We start from the raw sequence: 19,775 nt of genomic DNA, 5'->3' as shown, positions 1-19,775 counted from the left end.
ATGTAGCCGTTTTTCTCCATGTCTCCCTGAAGTATCTTTTATCTAGTATTTGTGTGGGTGCAATGACAATGTAGTGGTGCCTCAACTAGGCTTTAAGAGGTATTTAGACTAGATTGTGCAATTTAAAAAATTGTACTACAATAATTATGCTGGTGATGCTTTAAATCTATCCCTGCAGCTCAGGGGTTTCTGTTTAATGAATGCAAATGAGCCAGCAGCAAATTTAAAATCTTTCTTACTTACCTGATGCTATATTTCATGCCATATCTTTGGATAGAAAGGATTCAATTATAGCGATGAAGCTTAGAATTCATTCTTATCTGTCCTTATGAGCTGTGTTCAGTAGAGTGGGGGTATTTGCAGTGGTGCTGGTGTGTGTTTAATGGTGCTGGATTATTATGTGATGTTAAAAGGTGAACAATGATTCCTTTTTTATTTGTTTAAAAAGGGACAATATACTCTTCAAGTATTTATGAATTATATTGTAGTATTGACAAGTTGTTACTTTGTGTTTCATTTTTAAATAAAAGGCTGATACTAAACAGTTAACTCTGGTTACATCTCTTACTTGGAACACCAAAAGAAAAACAGCTTGTTTTTTTTTTTGTTTGTTTTGAAATGCTGTGGTATAAATTTTGAACCACAGGGGAGTGCTATGGGATCTTGGACTATTCTGATGAGATGTCACTAATCCTTGAGGAAGAGTAGGAAGCAGCAGCATGTGTACTGAAGAGTGTTACTCCACCTACTATTACTAAGGTACGGAACCCCCGGTGTCAAGTAAGGGAAAAAAAAAAACAGCCATGTGTAATCTGTGTTCTCAAATCCGTAAACCGCACACAATTCCTTCTTCACTTCTTTCTGCAGAGAGCAAGAGACCATAGAACATTTCGACGGCATTCATCTGCCTGTCAAATCCAATTTATCTAGGTTTAAGAGTAGATGTAATGCTATGTTGTGTTTTGAATTGGAAGTTTCGCATCTTTCGTTGTGTAACACTGTATTTATTGTGCTTTGCACTCCAAACCCAACCTTCTGGTTTGAAGCTAACGTTAGCTTCCCAGGCTTTCTTGTTAGCCAAACTTTGTGTTTGAGACTTCCATTAACAGTGCGACTGCTTGTCCAGTTATGAAGTGTCAAACAGACCATTTTGAATTTCCATTTACTCTGTCTGGTAGGTCAGTGATTTTCAAAGTGGGGGCCGCCAGGGGGCCTCAACAATTTGGTCGGAGCCACCACGCCCATCCCTCCCACTAGTATGTTTTCCCTTTTCCACTCTCAGACAACCACACACACAATCAATTCCTAATGTAATGTAAGATGTAATTATTAATAATAAAAAAGGGGGATATATTCAGAAGTCTGTATTTTTAATGTGTTTTAAAGACATCTTGCAAAAGGGGGGCCTCGGTCAAATGTTAATGCCATTTGGGGGACCTTGCCCTAGAAAAGTTTGGGAACCCCTGTGGTAGGTGACCAGATTTTCAAAACCCAGACTGGAACACTATGGCACTATATGTGTTTTCCATGCACACGCGCAGTGTTGTGTCCTGCATCTGTCGGTAATGTAACATGGTGATGGCAAATAATGTTAGTGAAGCCTTGGATTAAGTTTGTTTACTGGTGGTGCAGCATACCTTCACTCCATTCCCGTGCTTATTACTTGACTGCAGTGAGTGGACAGGGGAAAAGTAAGGAAAGAGAATAGGAAACTCAAAATAATAGAACTAACACTCAAGGAAAAACAATCCAATTTAATTTATCAGTGAGAGAGTTTTCAGTTCAGTTTGAACTAAAAGGAAGCAAGTAAAATCTGCTGCTTCCAATAGCCTATCTCAAAAAAAAGTGCTGGAAGTGCTTTCGGATGAGATTGTAACAAAAACAATGTGTAAGTAAGGTTTTTCTGACATTTGCTTCTGTGATGAGAAGTTTGACATCATGGGCCTCTAGGAAATCCAACCATTCCTCTCTTCCAGAGATAGTTTGGAAGTCTTTAATTGCTTGCTCAGAAACGTATTTTTCTTCAGTGGGAACTGTGTCTAAGAATGTTGATAAAAGGTCATCCATGATTTCAAGTCCAATACAGTAGGAGAGGAAGGGCTTGGCCAGCACAATGGGAAAGTACTTCACCATGTTGTAGCTTAGGACCATGTCTAGTCATTGGTATTTTAAGTAAGTTTCCGGCAGTGCATTTCATAATAAAAGGTCTCCCAGCACTCACTTAGTGCATCACACAAAACTTCACCATCATCTTCACCTTTCTCTGTGGTACCATTGGGTAAGACCATCTGAATCTCCAAGAGAGACTCATCTATAGACACACAACCATTTTTAAAAGGAGCATTTAGTTCATTGAAAACATTTCCCCTGTGAAGCCTTAACCTGGTGGTCTTTGGTGGTTGACGAGGTTCTGTCCTGTAAATGAATTTTCCTCCTGCACTCGGTCCATTAGAAGGGTATCATCAAGGTCATCCTGGCAATCATCAAGAAAAACATATCCAAGCACAATTTTCTCATAAATTAAAAATGATGCCTTTGGCACAACAATCAAATCCTCCTTATCCAGCATGTCTGTTGAGACGCAAGCTACTGCATTCAAAATCTCACTCAACATTGGACTGGCAAATTCACTTGTACTTGGAGTTCCAGTTGTGAAAGCAGTTCCACTGGGAGATCCAATTATGGAAACCGCTCCATGTGAAGCAGCAGCTGCACAGCATGATTCACTTGTGAGGGGTGATGCATTTTGTGATTCACCAGGAGAGGTAGCAGCATTCAGTGTTTCATCTGCATCAATGTCAATCGTTTCTGTCAATGTCAATGCACAGGCAAGTGTGTGTTCTATGTGGTTGATAGTATATGGATGAAATGGGGGCTATGCCAGACTAGCCCAATTTAACAGGTTACTTCAAACCAAAAGGTTGGGTTTGGACTGCAAAACACAATAAATATGTTACACAACGAAAGCTGTGAAACTTCCAATTCAAAACACAACATATCATTAAATCTAATCTTAAACCTAGATAAATTGGATTTACCAGGCAGATGTATGTTGTCAAAAGGTTCTATGGTCTCTTGCTCTCTGCAGAAAGCGATTACACATGGCTGTTCTTTATTATTCTTACTTGACACTAGGGGGCTCCGTATAATCTTGCTTTTGCTAAATAAAAAAAAGCGAGAGAGAAGAACTCTAGAAATCTCTAGCAAATATTTGTGTGTTAGAAATCAAACGTTTACAATCGGGTTTATCAGGACAGAGCTTCATGGCCACACTAATTTGCACTGATTTATGAACGATTCTCGCCCCAGCCAATATGGCGGGCGCGCTGACGCATGAAAGCAGTAATGCGGAAACTCTGTGGTGGGCAGGCAACAACCTTCTGGAGAAGCCGTTTCCAGGTGAGCTCGACTTTTTAACATGTATACTGCGCACAAGGAGCTGTGTAATTCAGCTATGGTTTTATTATAGTAAAATAGCCGACGGTAATTTCATGCTGTCACTTAGCTAGCCCTTGGTTGTTTGTGTTGATGTCGAATCTGCGGTTCGGGTAATCATGGTCTAAATACCGCAGGAATTTGTGTTTACTAGGGTAAGTGTTCTTAGCTCATCTAGATTACACGGATTTTAATTTGATTCAGGCAGCTATAGAGGAATACTGAACGCTAAATTGTTATGGTACGATATGGCTAGAATTAGGAATAAAAACCAGAAACAGTGACACGGAAACACTGGGTATATTTCCATGGCATGACATATAAAACTCGGAGGAGGAGCGCCGTGTGCTGTACCGATTCAGAGCCGAGTCACCAGACCATATGAGATTTTTTTGTACGTCAGAGTGAAAACAACGATTAGTGGTTTTGACTGGGAAGTGTTTGGCTATGAGCTCAAAACCAGTGGACACTGAATTTAATTAATCACACTATGACCAAAAGTATGTGGACACCTGACCATTACAGTGGCAAGAAAAAGTAGGTGAACCTTTTGGAATTTCATGGTTTTCTGAATAAATTTGTCATAAAATGTGATCTAATATTCATCTAAGTCAAGGGTATTGACAAATATAATGTGCCTAAAATAATAACACAAACAATTCTGATCCCTCATGTCTTTATTGAACACACTCATTCAACATTGAAAATGGCAGTGGAAAAAGTAAGTGAACCCTTAGAATTAATAACTGGTTGACCCCCCCTTGGCAGCAGTAACCTCAACCTGGCACTTCCTGTAGCTGTGGATCAGACCTGCACAGGAGGAATTTTAGCCCATTCTTCCTGGCAGAACTGTTTTAGCTCTGTCATATTCTTTGGACATCTCATGTGTATGGCTCTCTTCAAGTCATTCCATAGCATCTCTATTGGGTTGAGGTCTGGGCTCTGACTTGGCCACTCCAAAAGGAGGATTTTGTTTTTCTGACGCCATTCTGTTGTGGACTTGCTCCGGTGTTTTGGGTCGTTGTCCTGGGCATCACCCAACTTCTACACAGTTTCAGCTGACGTACAGATATTCTCACATTATCCTGAAGAATTGTCTGATATACTTGGGTATTCATCTTCAGCTCAATGATTGCACGCTGGCCAGGCCCTGATGCAGCAAAGCAGGCCCAAATCATGATGTTTCCTCCACCATACTTTACAGTTGGGATGATGTTTTCATGATGATATGCCGTGCCCTTTCTACACCAGATGTAATGCTGTGTGGTTTTTCCAAATAGTTCAATCTTAGTTTCATCAGTCGAAAAAACATTTTGCCAATGCCGCTGTGGAGTGTCATCGTGCTCTTTTGCAAACTTAAGGCATGCAGCAATGTTCTTTTTAGTAAGCAGTGGCTTCCTTCGTGGTGTCCTGCCGTAGATACCCTGCTTGTTCAATGCTTTACATATTGTAGACTCATGAACAGAGATGTTAGCCAGTTCCAATGATGCCTTCAAATCTTTGGCTGTCATTCGGGGTTGTTTCTTTACTTCATTGATGAATTGATGTCTTCATTGTGCTCTTGGTATCATTTTGACTGGGCTCCCACTTCTTGGTAGAGTAGCAACAGTCCCAAAGTGTCTCCATTTGCAGAATGTTTGCCTAACTGTAGACTGGTGAATTTCTAAAGTCTTTGAAATCACTTTGTAACCCTTGCCAGCTTTATGTAAATCAACAATTCTTGATTGTCAATCCTCTGAAAGCTCTTTTTGACAAGGCATGGCTCACATAAGCATGTGCTTCTTGTACAGCACAAACTCCAAAAGTTTGAGGGGTTTTTATCAGTCAAAGTAGCTGTAGTCCACACCTCCAAACTCATTTTCTTAACGAGACTCCACGTGTGCTAAAACCTGACTCCAATTAGCTTTTTTTGAAGTCATTAACTCAAGGGTTCACATACTTTTTCCACAAACACTATGAGTTTTTTTTGGGTTGTTCTCAATAAAGACATGAGGGATCAGAATTTTTTGTGTTATTATTTTAGACACATAATATTTGTCAATACTCTTGACTTAGATGAAGATCAGATCACATTTTATGACAAATTTATTCAGAAAACCATGAAATTCCAAAAGGTTCACATAAATTTTTTTGCCACTGTATGTTCTTGTTGAACATCCCGTTCCAGATTTATTCCTCCTTTACTGTTATAATAACCTCCTCTCTTCTGTGAAGGCTTTCCATTAGATTTTGGAGCGTGGCTGTGGGGATTTGTGTTCATTCAGCTACAGGAGCATTAGTGAAATCAGGTACTGATGTTGGGTGAGGAGTCTCCAATTCCAGTTCATCCCAGAGGTGTTCAGTGGGGTTGAGTTCATCCAAACAAACTTTGACAAACCATTCCTTCATGGATCCCACTTTGTTCACATGGACACCGACTATGTTTACATACACATCAAATTCCGTTTAAGGTCTATTTTCGGGTTGCAGCCATCGTCCGAATACGATGTTCATATGCGTGCAGGCATTGGAATATTCCTGTATACATGGTTGTGGTTTAGGAAGTTTGCCATTCCTAAATACTGAGCCTACAGATAAGCATCTGTTAGCACCCACAATTATTGCAGACTGAGCATGTGCATAGTCATGTGAAAAAATAAGCACATCCCATGGAAATTGTTGACTTTTTGATCAAATTTGGACAAGCAAACATTTGATCATCTATTGAAACAGTGTTTATTAATGAAGCTGATATACTTGAACATGGAAAATTGGCTTTTTTCCCACCAATCTTTTATTCAACAGAAATAGCAATAGATGTATGATTCATCTGTGGAAAAAGTAAGTACACCCTTGGCCTCAGAAGCTAGTATTGCCCCCTTTAGCAGTAATAACTTCTTGTAGACATTTTGCATAACTGTCCACCAGGCTTGCTGGAATATTTGACCACGCTTCCATGCAATATTCTTTCGGTTTCAAGATGTTTGAGGGTTTTCTGCCTGTTTCAAATCCCCCCACAACATTTAAATGGGATTCAAATCCGGGCCTTGACTAGGCCATTCCACAACCCTCCATTTCTTCTTTTTGACCCATTCCTTGGTGGATTTGCTAGTGTGCTTAGGAACATTATCCTGTTGAAAGGTCCACTTTCGGTTCAATTTCAACTTTTTGACAGATGGCCTCACATTATCTTCAAGCACTCTTTGATGCAGAATTCATAGCTGAACCAATGAATGCAGGCTTTCCAGTCCCTGAGGCAGCGAAGCAACTCCAAACCGTAACATTTCCACCACCGTGCTTCACAGCTGTTATGAGGTGCTTCTCCTGAAAAGCTGTCTTTGGTCAGCGCCAAACATGTCTGCTGTTACTGTGGCCAAACAGCTCTATCTTTGATTCGTCTGTCCAGAGCACATTATTCCAAAAGGCCTGGTCTTTGCCTATATGCTCATTGGCAAACTGTAGTCTTGCTTTAATGTTCTATTTAGACAGCAAAGGTTTTTTCCTGGCACGCTTCCCATGCAAATCAAATTCATGCAATCTCATTCTGATTGTAGAAGCATGCAGTTTGACACCAACAGTTGCAAGACTTACTAGCAGATACTGTGATGAAATTTTGGGGTTCTTGGAGACTTCTTTTTGCATCAGATGGCCTGCTCTTGGGCTGAATTTGCTGGGACAGCCAGTCCTGGACAAATTGGTAGTCGTTTGAAATCTGCACCATTCGTAGATCATAGTTCTTACAGTGGAATGATGTATTTAAAATAATTTGGAGATCTTTTTAAATCCCTTGCCAGACTCATAGGCATCCACAACCTTTTTTCTGAAGGCCTTACAGAACTCTTTAGATCTTGGCATGATAACACCACACACCTCAGTAGCAAAGACACCAGACACTAGATATGAGAGGGGTATCAGTAGAACTCCCTAAGCAGGTTCTAATCACTAGCACCCAATCTTCAACACCTGATTCTAATTTTACGGATTTGAAGGTGTGATAAATGTAGGGGTGTACTTACTTTTTGTTGTACTTTTGTTAATTTAAATTGTGAAAATTACTACAAAATGTAAATTTTATGTGTCATTTGATCATGTATCACCTTTTATTAATAGGCACTGTTTCAAAGCGGATCAAATGTTTGCTTGTCCAAATATGTCAAAAAACCCAACAATTTCCATGGGGTGTACTTATCTTTTCACATGACTGTATATCTCCTTTCAGTAGATTTTCTGAATAAGGTAACAAATGCAACAAATTTCTGATTAAAACAGGCATATTCCAGGGGAGGGAATCAGAATTTGGGGAATCAGAATATTGTGTTAATCTGAATCGGGCAATCAGATTGTGGCGTTTACGTAACTCAGTACTAATTAGAATATTGCCAAATTCCAGATTAATATCCGAATATTGACGTGCATGTAAACATAGTCGTTGTCATGCTGGAATAGGTTTGGGCCTCTTAGATCCAGTGGAGGGAAATTGTTTTTTTATACCGTAGCTTTACGTTCTATACAATTGTGTGTTTTCCACATTGTGGCAACAGTTTGGGGGAAGGAAAACATGGGTGTGATGGTCAGATGTCCACAAACTTTTGGACATATAGTATATGTGAGGTGTGTGTATTTAAGTTCTTCCCTTCCTTTCTGACTGTGCACATACAGTACATGTATGTGTGTGCATTTGTTCAGGTGGCTCATTTTAACACACATTTCCGGGATACCTGTGTTTATTTTAGAGTTGGGTGTGACTTTTTATTTTTTTTGGAGCCTTGATGATTGTGCAGAGGTTGGTGAGCAAGGCTGCAACCCTTCAGCTTTGTGCCAGAGTCAAATTCACCTGGTGGGCACATAAGATGGCCAGACCAAGCTCAGGTAGAGAAGACACGTATACACACACACACACACACACACACACACACACACACACACACACACGGAGACAGAGGAGGAGTGTTGCCAACTGTGTTCAATATTAGCATAGTATCTAATATATGCTGAAAATGTCACTAGAATGACTCATGTGACTCATATAGACTCCTATAGACTAATGTGCGTATTCATAGCATCGTCATGGTAATTTGCATATCAAAACATGTTACATGAAGTAGGAAGATTTTCAGAAGTCATTAGACTATAACACAACAGAATAGTTTTAGAAATAGAATAGAAAATAAATAAGTGATAAATGACAGGTTGGTGTGGATTATTTTCCCATAACAGCATGTCCTGAAGTGTTTTATTTTTTTTTTTGTCCTCTTATGCCACAGCAATTTTCCAGTGATTAAGATTTTTAATTAACTATAATGAACTTGTATAACCAGCACCTGTCACGTAAGCTGGTGAGCTGGACCGACTTCAGGACAGTTGCTAATGTCTGCTTAAAAAGTCACCAGATTTTTTTATTATTATTATTATTTTTAAATTAGTCAGTAGATGTAATGACAGTTTGTAAGATTGGCAACGGTGTGGAAGAAGCTTGACCAGAAAGCGTCGTAAAAACAATGTACTTGCTCTTTTACTGGCAAACACAGACTTACAACGCAGAACTGTATAAGCCAGGGAAACTGGCAGGGAGTAACGAAACCCTCCAGACTAAAAGTTGGATGCCAGATCCTAGCAAACATAGAGCAAAATGCTGATATAACACCTCATGGCACACACAGCCAGACAGCACATTTGTTTCTTAAAGAACAAGGATATTAAACATCACATTGAAACAGTGAAGATACAATATTCCTGTCAGAAGGTAAAAAGCTACTTCGTATTTCCACATGTGTACATAATCTTATAGTGGTGTATGTGTGTGTATACAGATTTAGCAGCTTTTCGTAAAGACTTTGCTAAGGCCAAGCACATAGTGATACTCACAGGAGCTGGAGTCAGTGCAGAGAGTGGAGTGCCAACCTTCAGAGGAGCTGGTGGCTACTGGAGAAAGTGGCAGGCTCAGGTAACACAAAATGTTCATTTTTGTCACGATATATACACTGGCCAGTTTATTAGGAACACTATACTAATGCTGGGTAGGACCTCCACTTTCAGAGCAGCTATTGACCTCTATGATGGCTAATTGGGGAATTGCTTGACTGAGCAGGGAACACTATACTAATACTGGGTAGGACTCCTCAATTTGTTCTCAAAATAGCCTCAGTTCTTTTTGGCATGGATTCCAGAAGATGTTGGAAACATACCTTTGAGATTCTGCTCCATGTTGACATGATTGCATCACGCAATTCCTGCAGATTTTTCAGGTGCACTTTCCTGCTGTGAATCTCCGGTTCTTCTACGTCCCAAATGTGTTCTATTGGATTCCAATCTGGTGACTGGGAAGGCCACTGAAGAACACTGAACTCATTGTCATGTTTGAGATGATTTTTGCTTTGTGATATGGTGCATTATCATGTTGGAAGTAGCCATTAGAAGATGGTAAACTGTGGCCATGAAGGTCATCAAAAATACTCAAACAGACTGTGGTATTCAAGCGACGATTGATTGGTATTAAGAGGCCCAAAGTGCTCCAAGAAAACATTCCCCACACCATCACACCACCTCCACCGACCTGGACTGTTGACACAAAGCAAGTTGGATCCATGGATTCATGCTCTTTGTGCCAAATTCTGATCCTACCAATCTGAGTGCCTCAGCAGAAATCGAGATTCATATACTTAAATTTATATTTATTATTTACAACATATTCTGTACATGTTCATCTTTACGCTTTATGCATTTTCTCAGCCGCTGTAGCCGCTGTTTTTGTGGATTTTGCTTAACATATTCAGGTTGACATATTTGTTCAGCAATTGGTTCCTGAATTTTCAGACATGCTGTATTGTATTGTATTGAATATACTGTACATTAGGAAGTGTGTGTGTGTATATATATATATATATATATATATATATATATATATTTTTTTTTTTTTTTTTCTTGCAGGATTTGGCCACCCCAGACGCATTCTCCCGTGATCCATCCCTGGTTTGGGAGTTTTATCACTATAGGCGTGAGGTATCCTAATAACAGTGCATGCTTATCTTGTAACCATAAGAACCTTTCATCACATGATGCATGTTAGTGATTGCATTTGCTTAATTGTGGTGTTACTAATATTGTATATTGACCAGAATTATTTGGATGTTGTACTGTTCTCAGTTTCTGATCACAGGACTGCTTTTGCCAAGATACATTATGTGGCCAAAAGTTTGTGGACACCTGACCATAACACCTATATGTGCTTGGTGAACATACCATTCCAGATTTAGTCCCTTCTTTACTATTATGATAACCTCCAGTCTTCTGGGAAGGCTTTCCACTAGATTTTGGAGCGTGGCTGTGGGGATTTGTATTCATTCAGCCACATGAGCATTATTGAGGTCAGGTACTGATGTTGGGTGAGGAGGTCTGGGGTGCAGTCTGTGTTCAAGTTCATCCCAAAGGTGTTCAGTGGGGTTCAGGTCAGGGCTCTATACAGGACACTAGTTCGTCCAACTCTAATCTTTCCAAACCATGGATTCCTGGAGCTCACTTTGTGCACAGGGGTATTGTCATGCTGGAACAGGTTTGCCTTCTTAGATCCAGTGAAGGGAAACTGTAATACTACAGCATTCAAAGGCATTCTAGACAATTGTGTGCTTTGAACTTTGTGGCAACAGTTTGGGAAAGAAAACACGAGTGTGATGATAAGGTGTCCACATACTTTAGGCCATAGGGGGGTCAGAGGTAAATTATGTGAATTGGATAGCTGTTCTGAAACTCAATGCTTAACAGTAAAGGAAAATGCATTGTGCTGAATTTGTTTTTATTTAATTATTCTCTTTATTCTTTCTGTTATAGAGGTGATGTTTCACAAATCACATTTTTGTTATATTTGATCATCCCAAGTACTTTATATTCTATTTATGATTATACCTATAAACAGTGAGTAGTATAATTACCAATAATATTATGATAATCCTGGACTATACTGACTCTTACAGACTTCATCAACCTAATTATATTCATAAACAGTATTCATAATGACATTCTATTTCTTTTTGGTGCAGGTTATGTGCAGTAAGGAGCCAAATCCAGCCCACTTGGCAATAGCAGAGTGTGAGGCGCGCCTCAGCCAGCAGGGGCGCTCTGTTGTTGTCGTTACCCAGAATATTGATGAGCTACACCGTCGAGCAGGTTCCCAAAATGTGCTGGAGCTCCATGGTGAGTACAGCCCATGTGATGACACATACAGTAATACATCCAATTTCACGATGATTAGCCTGCTGATGATACGAAACATTGTGCAGAGAAAACGCGCATATAACCTACAGAAGGAGTCTTACAGCTGACTAAAGTAAAATATTAATGCAGTTGAGTTCATTTATATTTTGTACAGATGAACTCTGCATTCTGTTTAATATTAACAGGTGAACTATTGTGACCTGAATAACCTGCTTCTCTTCATGTAGGTAGTCTGTTTAAAACTCGCTGTATAAGCTGTGGTGAAGTTAAGGCCAACTACAAGAGCCCTATATGCCCTGCTTTGAAGGGGAAAGGGTAAATATAGATACACACAAAAGTGCAAACACAAATACTACTTACTTACACCTCTATTTTTTTATTTGCTTTCTTAGAGCACCTGATCCCAAAGCCAAAGATGCCAGAATACCAGAAGAAGATCTTCCCAGGTGTGTGTGTGTGTGTGTGTGTGTGGCTGCAGGCTCTTATTCTAATCAATCATGAACCACACCTGCTTCTTTTTGTTAAATCAGTTCATCTTGGTTTCTAATCAACCGTCAAGTGTGCCTCCTATTTCGCTGGTACGAAAGCCTGCAGCTACACTGGCCCTTTGTGGATAAGCTTGAAGACTCCTGATTTTGATCCAAGAAAATGTATGAGTGCTGCTCCACTAGAGGGCAGCAGATACTTGTACAGTTGTAATCAAAATGATTCAACCGTGTTGCAAATCAGGATTATTATCAAAATTTACAGACCTTCAGCTGTTTGCAATGAACAAATCAAACAAAAGCAATTGAAATAGTTCAACACAATGAATGCTTCAAGTGGTTTCCACAAATTCAACTGAAAATGCAACTTATAATGATTTCTCCAGTCTCAAAATTATTCAACCCCCTGAATAGAATCCCTCACAACAGCACAAATATGCAAAACAGGTGTTGTCTCAAGCACACCTGATGCAACTAATCAAGGACTTCATTAGCTGCATCAAGTGTGCTTGAGCTGGAACAAATGAAATACTTGATCTGGCTAGGGGTAGAAAATATATGAAATATCTGAACTGGCTAGGGGCAGAAAATTTATGAAATACCTGGACGGGGAAGAAAAAGGAAGCTGTCAACGTGAGGAAGCTGAAGCTTGTGTGTCACTGGACCTTCCAACAGGACAATGATCCCAAGCATACCTCAATTTCCACCAAGGCTTGGTTGCAGAAGAAATCCTGGAAGATTCTACAGGGTCATCACAGTCACCTGACATGAACCCCATAGAAAATCTCTTGTGGGATTGGAAGAAGGCAGTTGTAGCTCGCAAACCCAAGAATATTACTGAACTGGAGGCCATTGCTCATGAGGAATGGGCTGAGGTTCCTCAGGAATGCTGCCAGAGGCTGGTGTCTGGCTATGCATCTTGTTTGCAGCAGGTCATAACAGCAAAAGGGTGCTCTACTAAGTACTAAAGATGCTTGCCATGAAGGGATTGAATAATTTTGAGAATGGAGAAATGATTTATAAGAGGCATTTTCAGTTGAATTTGGGGAAAGCACCTGAAGCATTCATTGTGTTGAACTATTTCAATAGATTTTGTTTGATTTGTTCATTGCAAACAGCTGAAAGGCTGTAAATTTGGACAATAAACCTGATTTGCAATGGGGTTTGAATAATTTTGATTGCAAGTGTAAATGTGATGAGTCTGCACTACAGGTACTGTACTTAAAGTGCCCCTGAAATCAAAATGGGTGTTTCAGAGCTTTTTGTGCCAGTTCCTTAGTGTTCTGAAATAATAGCACATATATTAAAATTGCGGAAAAAAAAGTTCAGAGATCCTTGTTTTAAGTTTATGCTTCTTCACTTATTCAATAAAGATGACTCAATCTGTACTATTCTAGTATTCGTATAATTAAATGCTCTATAAAAATACTTTTTATTCAGTAGCAGCTCGTTAGCAGCAAAGTTTACTGTTGTGTGACCAGTGCTTTTCTACATTATTTAAGTCTTGGCCTATTCCCAAACACCAGCTGGTTCTCACCTATCATACGACAGCTACTAATCCAGGAGGGTGAAGGCTATCATGTGCTTCCTTTGACACACAGCCAACCGAACTGCTGCTCATGCTATGTCTTGGTACGGCGCGACACACTCAGAGGAAAGTGCTATCTGCCGCCTTCCGCATGCATGAGCTTCACAGACGCCCACGAGTGACTAATGTTGCTGTGATTGATGGAGAGAGAGAGTATACAACCCGTTGGGGCTTTTCAATGACAGAAAGTCTTGTTACCTCAAAGTGATCAATAACATGATTATGTCTTTATACATTGTCAGGGCTTCTCAAGAAATATCATTTTGTCAAATAGTGTAATATTTTCAATTAATTATAAGCCTACCGTTCAGACATGCCTAACAGTGATGATTCAGTGGCTCTCTGTCACTATCGGCACTGCTGATGGTCAGCCTTAGCTCAATCATGTGTGGCTTGATTCCCAAAACACATGGCATCTTATTGTGTAGGATATCATCCCCATTAAAGGTGAAGGTGTCAGCAAGAAAACCTTCATAGTTGAAAAAAAGGCTCTTGCTAAACTCTTCTCCGTTCTCTGTATTGAGCTAATTTGCTAAGCAACGTTCACATTTATTTAGATTCAGCAGGGGTGTAGCGTATCTCAAACACCGCTGGTTGTTGTGCAAATCAGTTAAGCACTTTAACATGCCTTCACTCTGACTTGCTGTTTCAAAACGAGACGTGTCAACGTGTACGGGATCAAATGACCGCTGTCAAGCCGTCTAACTAAATCCCCTGATGCCTGCAGTGTCTAAAACTATTGGTTCTACCCAGCATCCAGTTAAGTCCCTGACTAATTTGTGTCCCAGGAGATCATACCATTAAAATTACTCTAAAGTGTCAAAAGATTTTTCTCAACACTGCATTATATCGTCATTATATGTGGTGGATGTATGTAATGTGAAAGCATGTTTGTGTGTAGATGTGAGGCGCAGGGCTGTCGTGGTCTTCTGAGGCCTCATGTCGTGTGGTTTGGAGAGTCGCTGGATCCTGATATTCTGACCAGAGTGGATCTAGAGCTGGAAAGATGTGATCTCTGCTTAGTGGTGAGTGTATGATGAAAGAGCTTTGGAAAAGAATAAGCGCTAGGTGATAAAGCAGCTGTACTTAATGACATAGTTTCACAATTTTAGCCATTCTGAATATGCTGCTGCTTTTCATTTGTTAAATCTAAAATTAATCTATTTATGCATTTACAGATTTCTTCATATTATATTTTGTTATAAGTATTTAAAACATCTGTTTAAACAACCTCGATGAACTCAGCAGCAAAGAACTTAAACACACTGTCGACAATAGACAGAAAAGGATTACTGGAATATCAAACTGCTCTTTATAGTATTAATATGGGATTATACCACACCACTGTTGAATGCTTGATTCTGTTGATCAGAAGGTGATTCATGTTCTGTAACAGCATGGCTCTGACAATAGTTCTGGTTCAGAGATTATATTAATGTGCTCATTTTAATACATTATCATTTCTATAGTATCACCTTACACAGTGACTCATGTTAAATGTGCAATTGTTGTTATGGTGAAGTTTTTCTGAATGGTGATATTTATTTTGTATTTTTAAAAGGACCTGGAAAAGTATGAACAGGAACTACAAAGTAGATGTACAGTATGTGTTTTTATAGGCCAAACAGAACCAAAACTTCCTGTCAGATTTACCGAAAAAAAAAAAAAATATGTTTATTATGTAGATTTTTTCATATGGTGTGCATATGTTGATAAATGTCAATGAGTCATAAATTATTGTGCACATTTATGTGGCACAGCTGATTTACATTCTGTGTCCCCCCCAAAACTTCATAAATTCACAGAGAGCTGAAAATGACAATTAAATGTCAAAAGAGTGCCTACTAAGCACAGCTTAACCTTGCTAAACCTTTGAGTAATGCAGGTCAGCCATCGCAGAATGTCGGCTAGCATACATACATTTCTGTTCTAGGGTGCCATTTTTTTGTCCTAATCGAATAGCTAGTATTATATACCTTGATTTGTGGATTTGTTTTAGATTGCATTAATATTAATAAAGTCATTATGCAAACAGTTTAACAATATTTGAAGCTGCATGTAGTTGAGATAAATACGTGATTTAAAGTTCGCATTAGGGATGCACCGATACCAGTACTCGGGTGTCGGTCCGATACTGTGCTCATGTACTCGTACTCGTAAAACTACCCTGATACAACTGCACCGATACCACTTTATGACAACGTGACATAGCCTAACCACTCGTCAGTTGAGCAGGTAGTCGGAAGAGGAGCAATGTCAGCAATTTGGAGATATTTTAAGATAAGTGATGATGATAAAAGTAGAGCAGACTGCAAACTATGCTCTGCTAAACTGTCAAGAGGAGGGGTAAAAAATAGCTCATTTAACACAAGCAATTTGATTAAACATCTAAAGAACAAACATAACGCAGAGTGCAAAGAGTTTGCTAATGCTAGCAGCAGGAAACAGCAACAACCAACTTTGCAGCAGACGCTGGAGAAGCGAGAGAAAATATCCAGAGACAACCCACGGGCAGTAAAAATAACAGAAGCTTTTACCCAGTTCATTGCTCTTGATAACCAACCGTTGTCAGTTGTAGATAATACAAGATTTCGTCGTCTTCTTGGTGTACTTGAGCCGATGTGTGAGATTCCCAGCCGTCACCACATTACAGATACAGCATTACCAAAGCTGCATGACTTGGTGAAAAAGCACATCAGAAACCTATTGCACGACATTTTGGCCTTCAGCTTCACCACTGATATTTGGACTAGCAGTGTCAGCCCAATGTCTCTTATAAGTTTAACAGCACAGTGGATTGATGAGGATTTTACTCCCCAGAGAGTCGTTTTACAAGCAACACATTTTAACGGTTCTCACACTGGCCAAGCCATAGCAGGTGTGTTTGATGACATGCTTTCTGAAAAGTGTGAAGTACTCATATTGGTACTTGGTATCGGCAAGTACCCAAATGTAATGTACTTGTACTTAGTCCGAAAAAAGTGGTATCAGTGCATCCCTAGTCCGCATGAAATCAAAATGGATGTTTTGTGGCTTTTAGTATGAATATATCAGCCTTAAGTTTATCTATAAGCTAGTGTGCGCCAAAAACAATGACAAAATTCGAATTTAGAAGATATATACATTCAAATTGTACAGTTTTTCTCTGCTACCAATACGGATCAATAATTTTGATGATCTCATTCCGCACGTTATTCTACTTCTAATCAAATGCTCTCTTGAATCCGAAGTGTTCCGCCCCCAACATTATAAAAATCTATGGTATTAACTCTAGTACGGATTAGGCCAGGCTGTGAGGTAAGCCAAACACTATTGGCTAGTTAAAAAGAGGGAGGAGCCACTCAATATGTCCCGCCCTGTCTTCCTGTTTCAGTGGAAATTACGTCATTGAATAATGCTGCGTGTTTCAAGGCACTTCATGGGGACTTTAAACTTGTCAGTGTAGTCCGTGAATAAATTTGCAGTGTCATGTCAGTTATATTGACATTAGTGTCTCCTTGGATGTAAATTGAAGCATACAAATGTTTTTCTGAAATAACTGGATTTCACATTAGCTGAGTAAATGCTCATCCAGTTGTTGTTGTTGTTGTTGTTGTTCATATCCATATCCAGTTTGAAAAATGAGGCACTTAAATGCAACTATAATCAAATACAAAGGTTGACATACCATTCTTTAAATCATTAATGTTATAATCATTGGCCAGTTGCTGTGGTATAAGAAATTGTGGCAGATAAGTTAATATGCTGATTTGATTTCCCCCTTTTCTCATTTTGGAGCATTTCATCGCCACACAATCCGATTGCATTGGGTCACACACGGATGAGTTGAACTTTCTTGCTTTTGTGTGTCAAACATTTAAGCCGTTTAATTCTCAATAAGAGGCCAGAAGATATACTTTGGAAATTTAGGTCAGTGCCAAAAATACACAGCAGAGATTACATAACAGTGAATAGCTTATTCTACTGGATATGAAGTTCTGTGATTCATAATTGTTTTGGATCTTTGGGAGATTTACTGGTACTCAATGGAAATTATTATATAATTAATCCTGCCAGCTCAGTCGATTCTCCCTGAGGAATGAGGCTTTGCTGATGTCATGGTAGAAGCTTCTGCTTGATTGTTGCTAGTGTTATACAGTACTCTTCCCAGTCTGTCATCACTTCTGTTTATTGTTTTATGCGACTCATCTTGATTAACTGTATTTCATAGACTGCAACATGCTTTGATGCTAATTAATTGCAAGATGCTGAATGCATTAATGTCATTCAGCTTGTTTTTGGTTAGGGTTTTCTATTTTATAAAATTTTTTTTTTTAGCCCTGTAAGATGTGATGAAGGTTATAGGTGTGACAGGAATACAGGCTTTCATAAACGTGAGCATGATCTAGTATAAGGAGGGAGAGTTAATATAAGAAGGAAAGGACTGTGGAAAAGTCAGCACTATACCCAAGGCTTAAACCTATTTTTTTTTTATGGCGCAAACTGTGGCTTACTGGCTTATGAATAATTGCAAAACAAGCATTCTGCATCTTAAACTGTGTGTGTTCTCTGTTCTCTTGTCTCTAGGTGGGTACGTCCTCGATAGTTTACCCAGCAGCCATGTTTGCTCCTCAGGTGGCAGCTAGAGGAGTGCCTGTGGCTGAATTTAACATGGAATGCACACCTGCCACCATGCGCTTTATGTGAGTCGTACACAAACACAGAGAGAGAGAGAGCGAGAGAGAGAGTGCGAGAGCTCTGATTCCCTGCACATTATTTCAGTCTGTCTTGTACACACAATCGTGTATGGCCTGATTTTTTTTCCCTACTAAGTGACACATTTACATTTCTACTAGACATTAAAAACTGTTCAAACTAAATGCGTGTGAGGTGAGTGCATCCTGTTTTGAGGAGCTTCCTGTTTTGATGAGTATTCCATGATGCACTATTAAAAGTAGCTGTGATCTAATAGAGGTGTTGCAATATTTCCATCTTCTCTCCATCAGGTATCATTTTGAAGGTCCGTGTGGCAGCACTCTGCCTCCTGCCCTGGCAACCCATGAGAGCGAGGGTGTCTGAGGACATCCTCCTGAGCACATCAACTTTGTGTTGTTGATCGTGCTCTTTTACATCCTATCCCTGTACTTGTGTTCTGTTTGATGTGAAGGCAAAACTGATGAATAAATTACGTCTGTCTTTTATACCTCTTGTTTGTTTAAAAAAACCAACAAATTATTCCTATTACAGCTGCAGCAATCTATTAATAACACTGTCCAAAAAGATCTTGCTATTAATTAGTTGGCTTGAAAACGCATGCACCCCTCAGCTACAGCACTTAATTGCGAACAGTTCAGAATTTTTGGTTGAGTGTGAAAACCGTTTCCAAACCGTGAAGACCAAATTCTATGTGAGCTTCAAGTGAACCCTTGTCTGGAAGTACAGCTTCCAGTATTTAATAGCGATTTGTTGAACATGTCACTGGGTTCCTCACGATGACCTCACTTTTGTTGTACAAGCTTGCACTGAGAGCATCGCTCTAAACACTCGCTAAACAATCACAAAACACACACACATCTCATGGCAATACCATTTATAAGAATGTCTCATATTTGGCAACACTTGTGTGCACAACGTATGATATATTTGGTAAATTCATACCACAGTGTGCATGGGAGGCTTCAAAAACCTCCGGTGTTTACCAGACTTGAGAAGACTGATCACGTACACTGGTCAGCCATAACATTAAAACCACCTGCCTAATATTGTGTAGGTCCCCCATTGTGTCACCAAAACAGCTCTGATTCGTTGAGTGTCAAAGTAGCATCCATGTGAATGCCAGGACCCAAGGTTTCCCACTAGAATACCCAGAGCAACACACTGTCTCCGCCAGCTTGCCTTCTTCCCATAGTGCATCCTGGTGCCATCTCTTCCCCAAGTAAGTGACACACACGCACCAGCCATCCACATGATGTAAAATAAAACGTGACTCTTCAGACAACGCCTCCTTCTTCCATTGCTCCATGGTACAGTTCTGATGCTCACGTGCCCATTGTAGGTACTTTCGGTGGTGGACAGGGGTCAGCATGGGCACTCTGACTGGT

At 39.7% G+C, this 19,775-nt stretch overlaps 1 protein-coding gene across 3 annotated transcripts; it reads left to right on the top strand.

The window, feature by feature from the left end:
- Positions 1 to 3,334: 3,334 nt before the first annotated feature.
- On the top strand, positions 3,335 to 18,875 carry sirt5 (sirtuin 5). Of its 3 annotated transcripts, none has more exons than XM_053614325.1 (10): positions 3,335 to 3,399; positions 8,148 to 8,283; positions 9,225 to 9,358; positions 10,342 to 10,413; positions 11,448 to 11,601; positions 11,850 to 11,937; positions 12,015 to 12,068; positions 14,597 to 14,720; positions 18,262 to 18,377; positions 18,681 to 18,875. In XM_053614325.1, the coding sequence occupies exons 2-10, from the start codon at positions 8,184 to 8,186 to the stop codon at positions 18,751 to 18,753; spliced, it is 915 nt and encodes a 304-aa protein (XP_053470300.1). In that variant the 5' UTR covers positions 3,335 to 3,399; positions 8,148 to 8,183; the 3' UTR covers positions 18,754 to 18,875. The 3 variants fall into 3 exon arrangements, with proteins under 3 accessions (XP_053470300.1, XP_053470301.1, XP_053470299.1); XM_053614326.1 differs by lacking the exon at positions 3,335 to 3,399 and adding an exon at positions 3,404 to 3,590; XM_053614324.1 differs by lacking the exon at positions 3,335 to 3,399 and adding an exon at positions 5,540 to 8,025.
- The last annotated feature ends 900 nt before the right edge of the window (positions 18,876 to 19,775 follow it).

This window comes from Ictalurus furcatus, chromosome 25, assembly GCF_023375685.1.
Source record: "Ictalurus furcatus strain D&B chromosome 25, Billie_1.0, whole genome shotgun sequence".
NCBI classification, from domain to species: domain Eukaryota; kingdom Metazoa; phylum Chordata; class Actinopteri; order Siluriformes; family Ictaluridae; genus Ictalurus; species Ictalurus furcatus.
Note: the sequence above shows the minus strand (reverse complement) of the source record. Positions and strands in the feature narration are given on the sequence as shown.

What these genes read in the sequence shown, in the direction of transcription:
- sirt5 (XM_053614325.1), top strand. Translation starts at nt 8,184, where the DNA reads ATGATTGTGCAGAGGTTGGTGAGCAAGGCTGCAACCCTTCAGCTTTGT. An exon ending in GATGGCCAGACCAAGCTCAG is followed by an intron (nt 8,284 to 9,224) that starts GTAGAGAAGACA and finishes GTGTGTATACAG; the next exon opens with ATTTAGCAGCTTTTCGTAAA. An exon ending in GGAGAAAGTGGCAGGCTCAG is followed by an intron (nt 9,359 to 10,341) that starts GTAACACAAAAT and finishes TTTTTCTTGCAG; the next exon opens with GATTTGGCCACCCCAGACGC.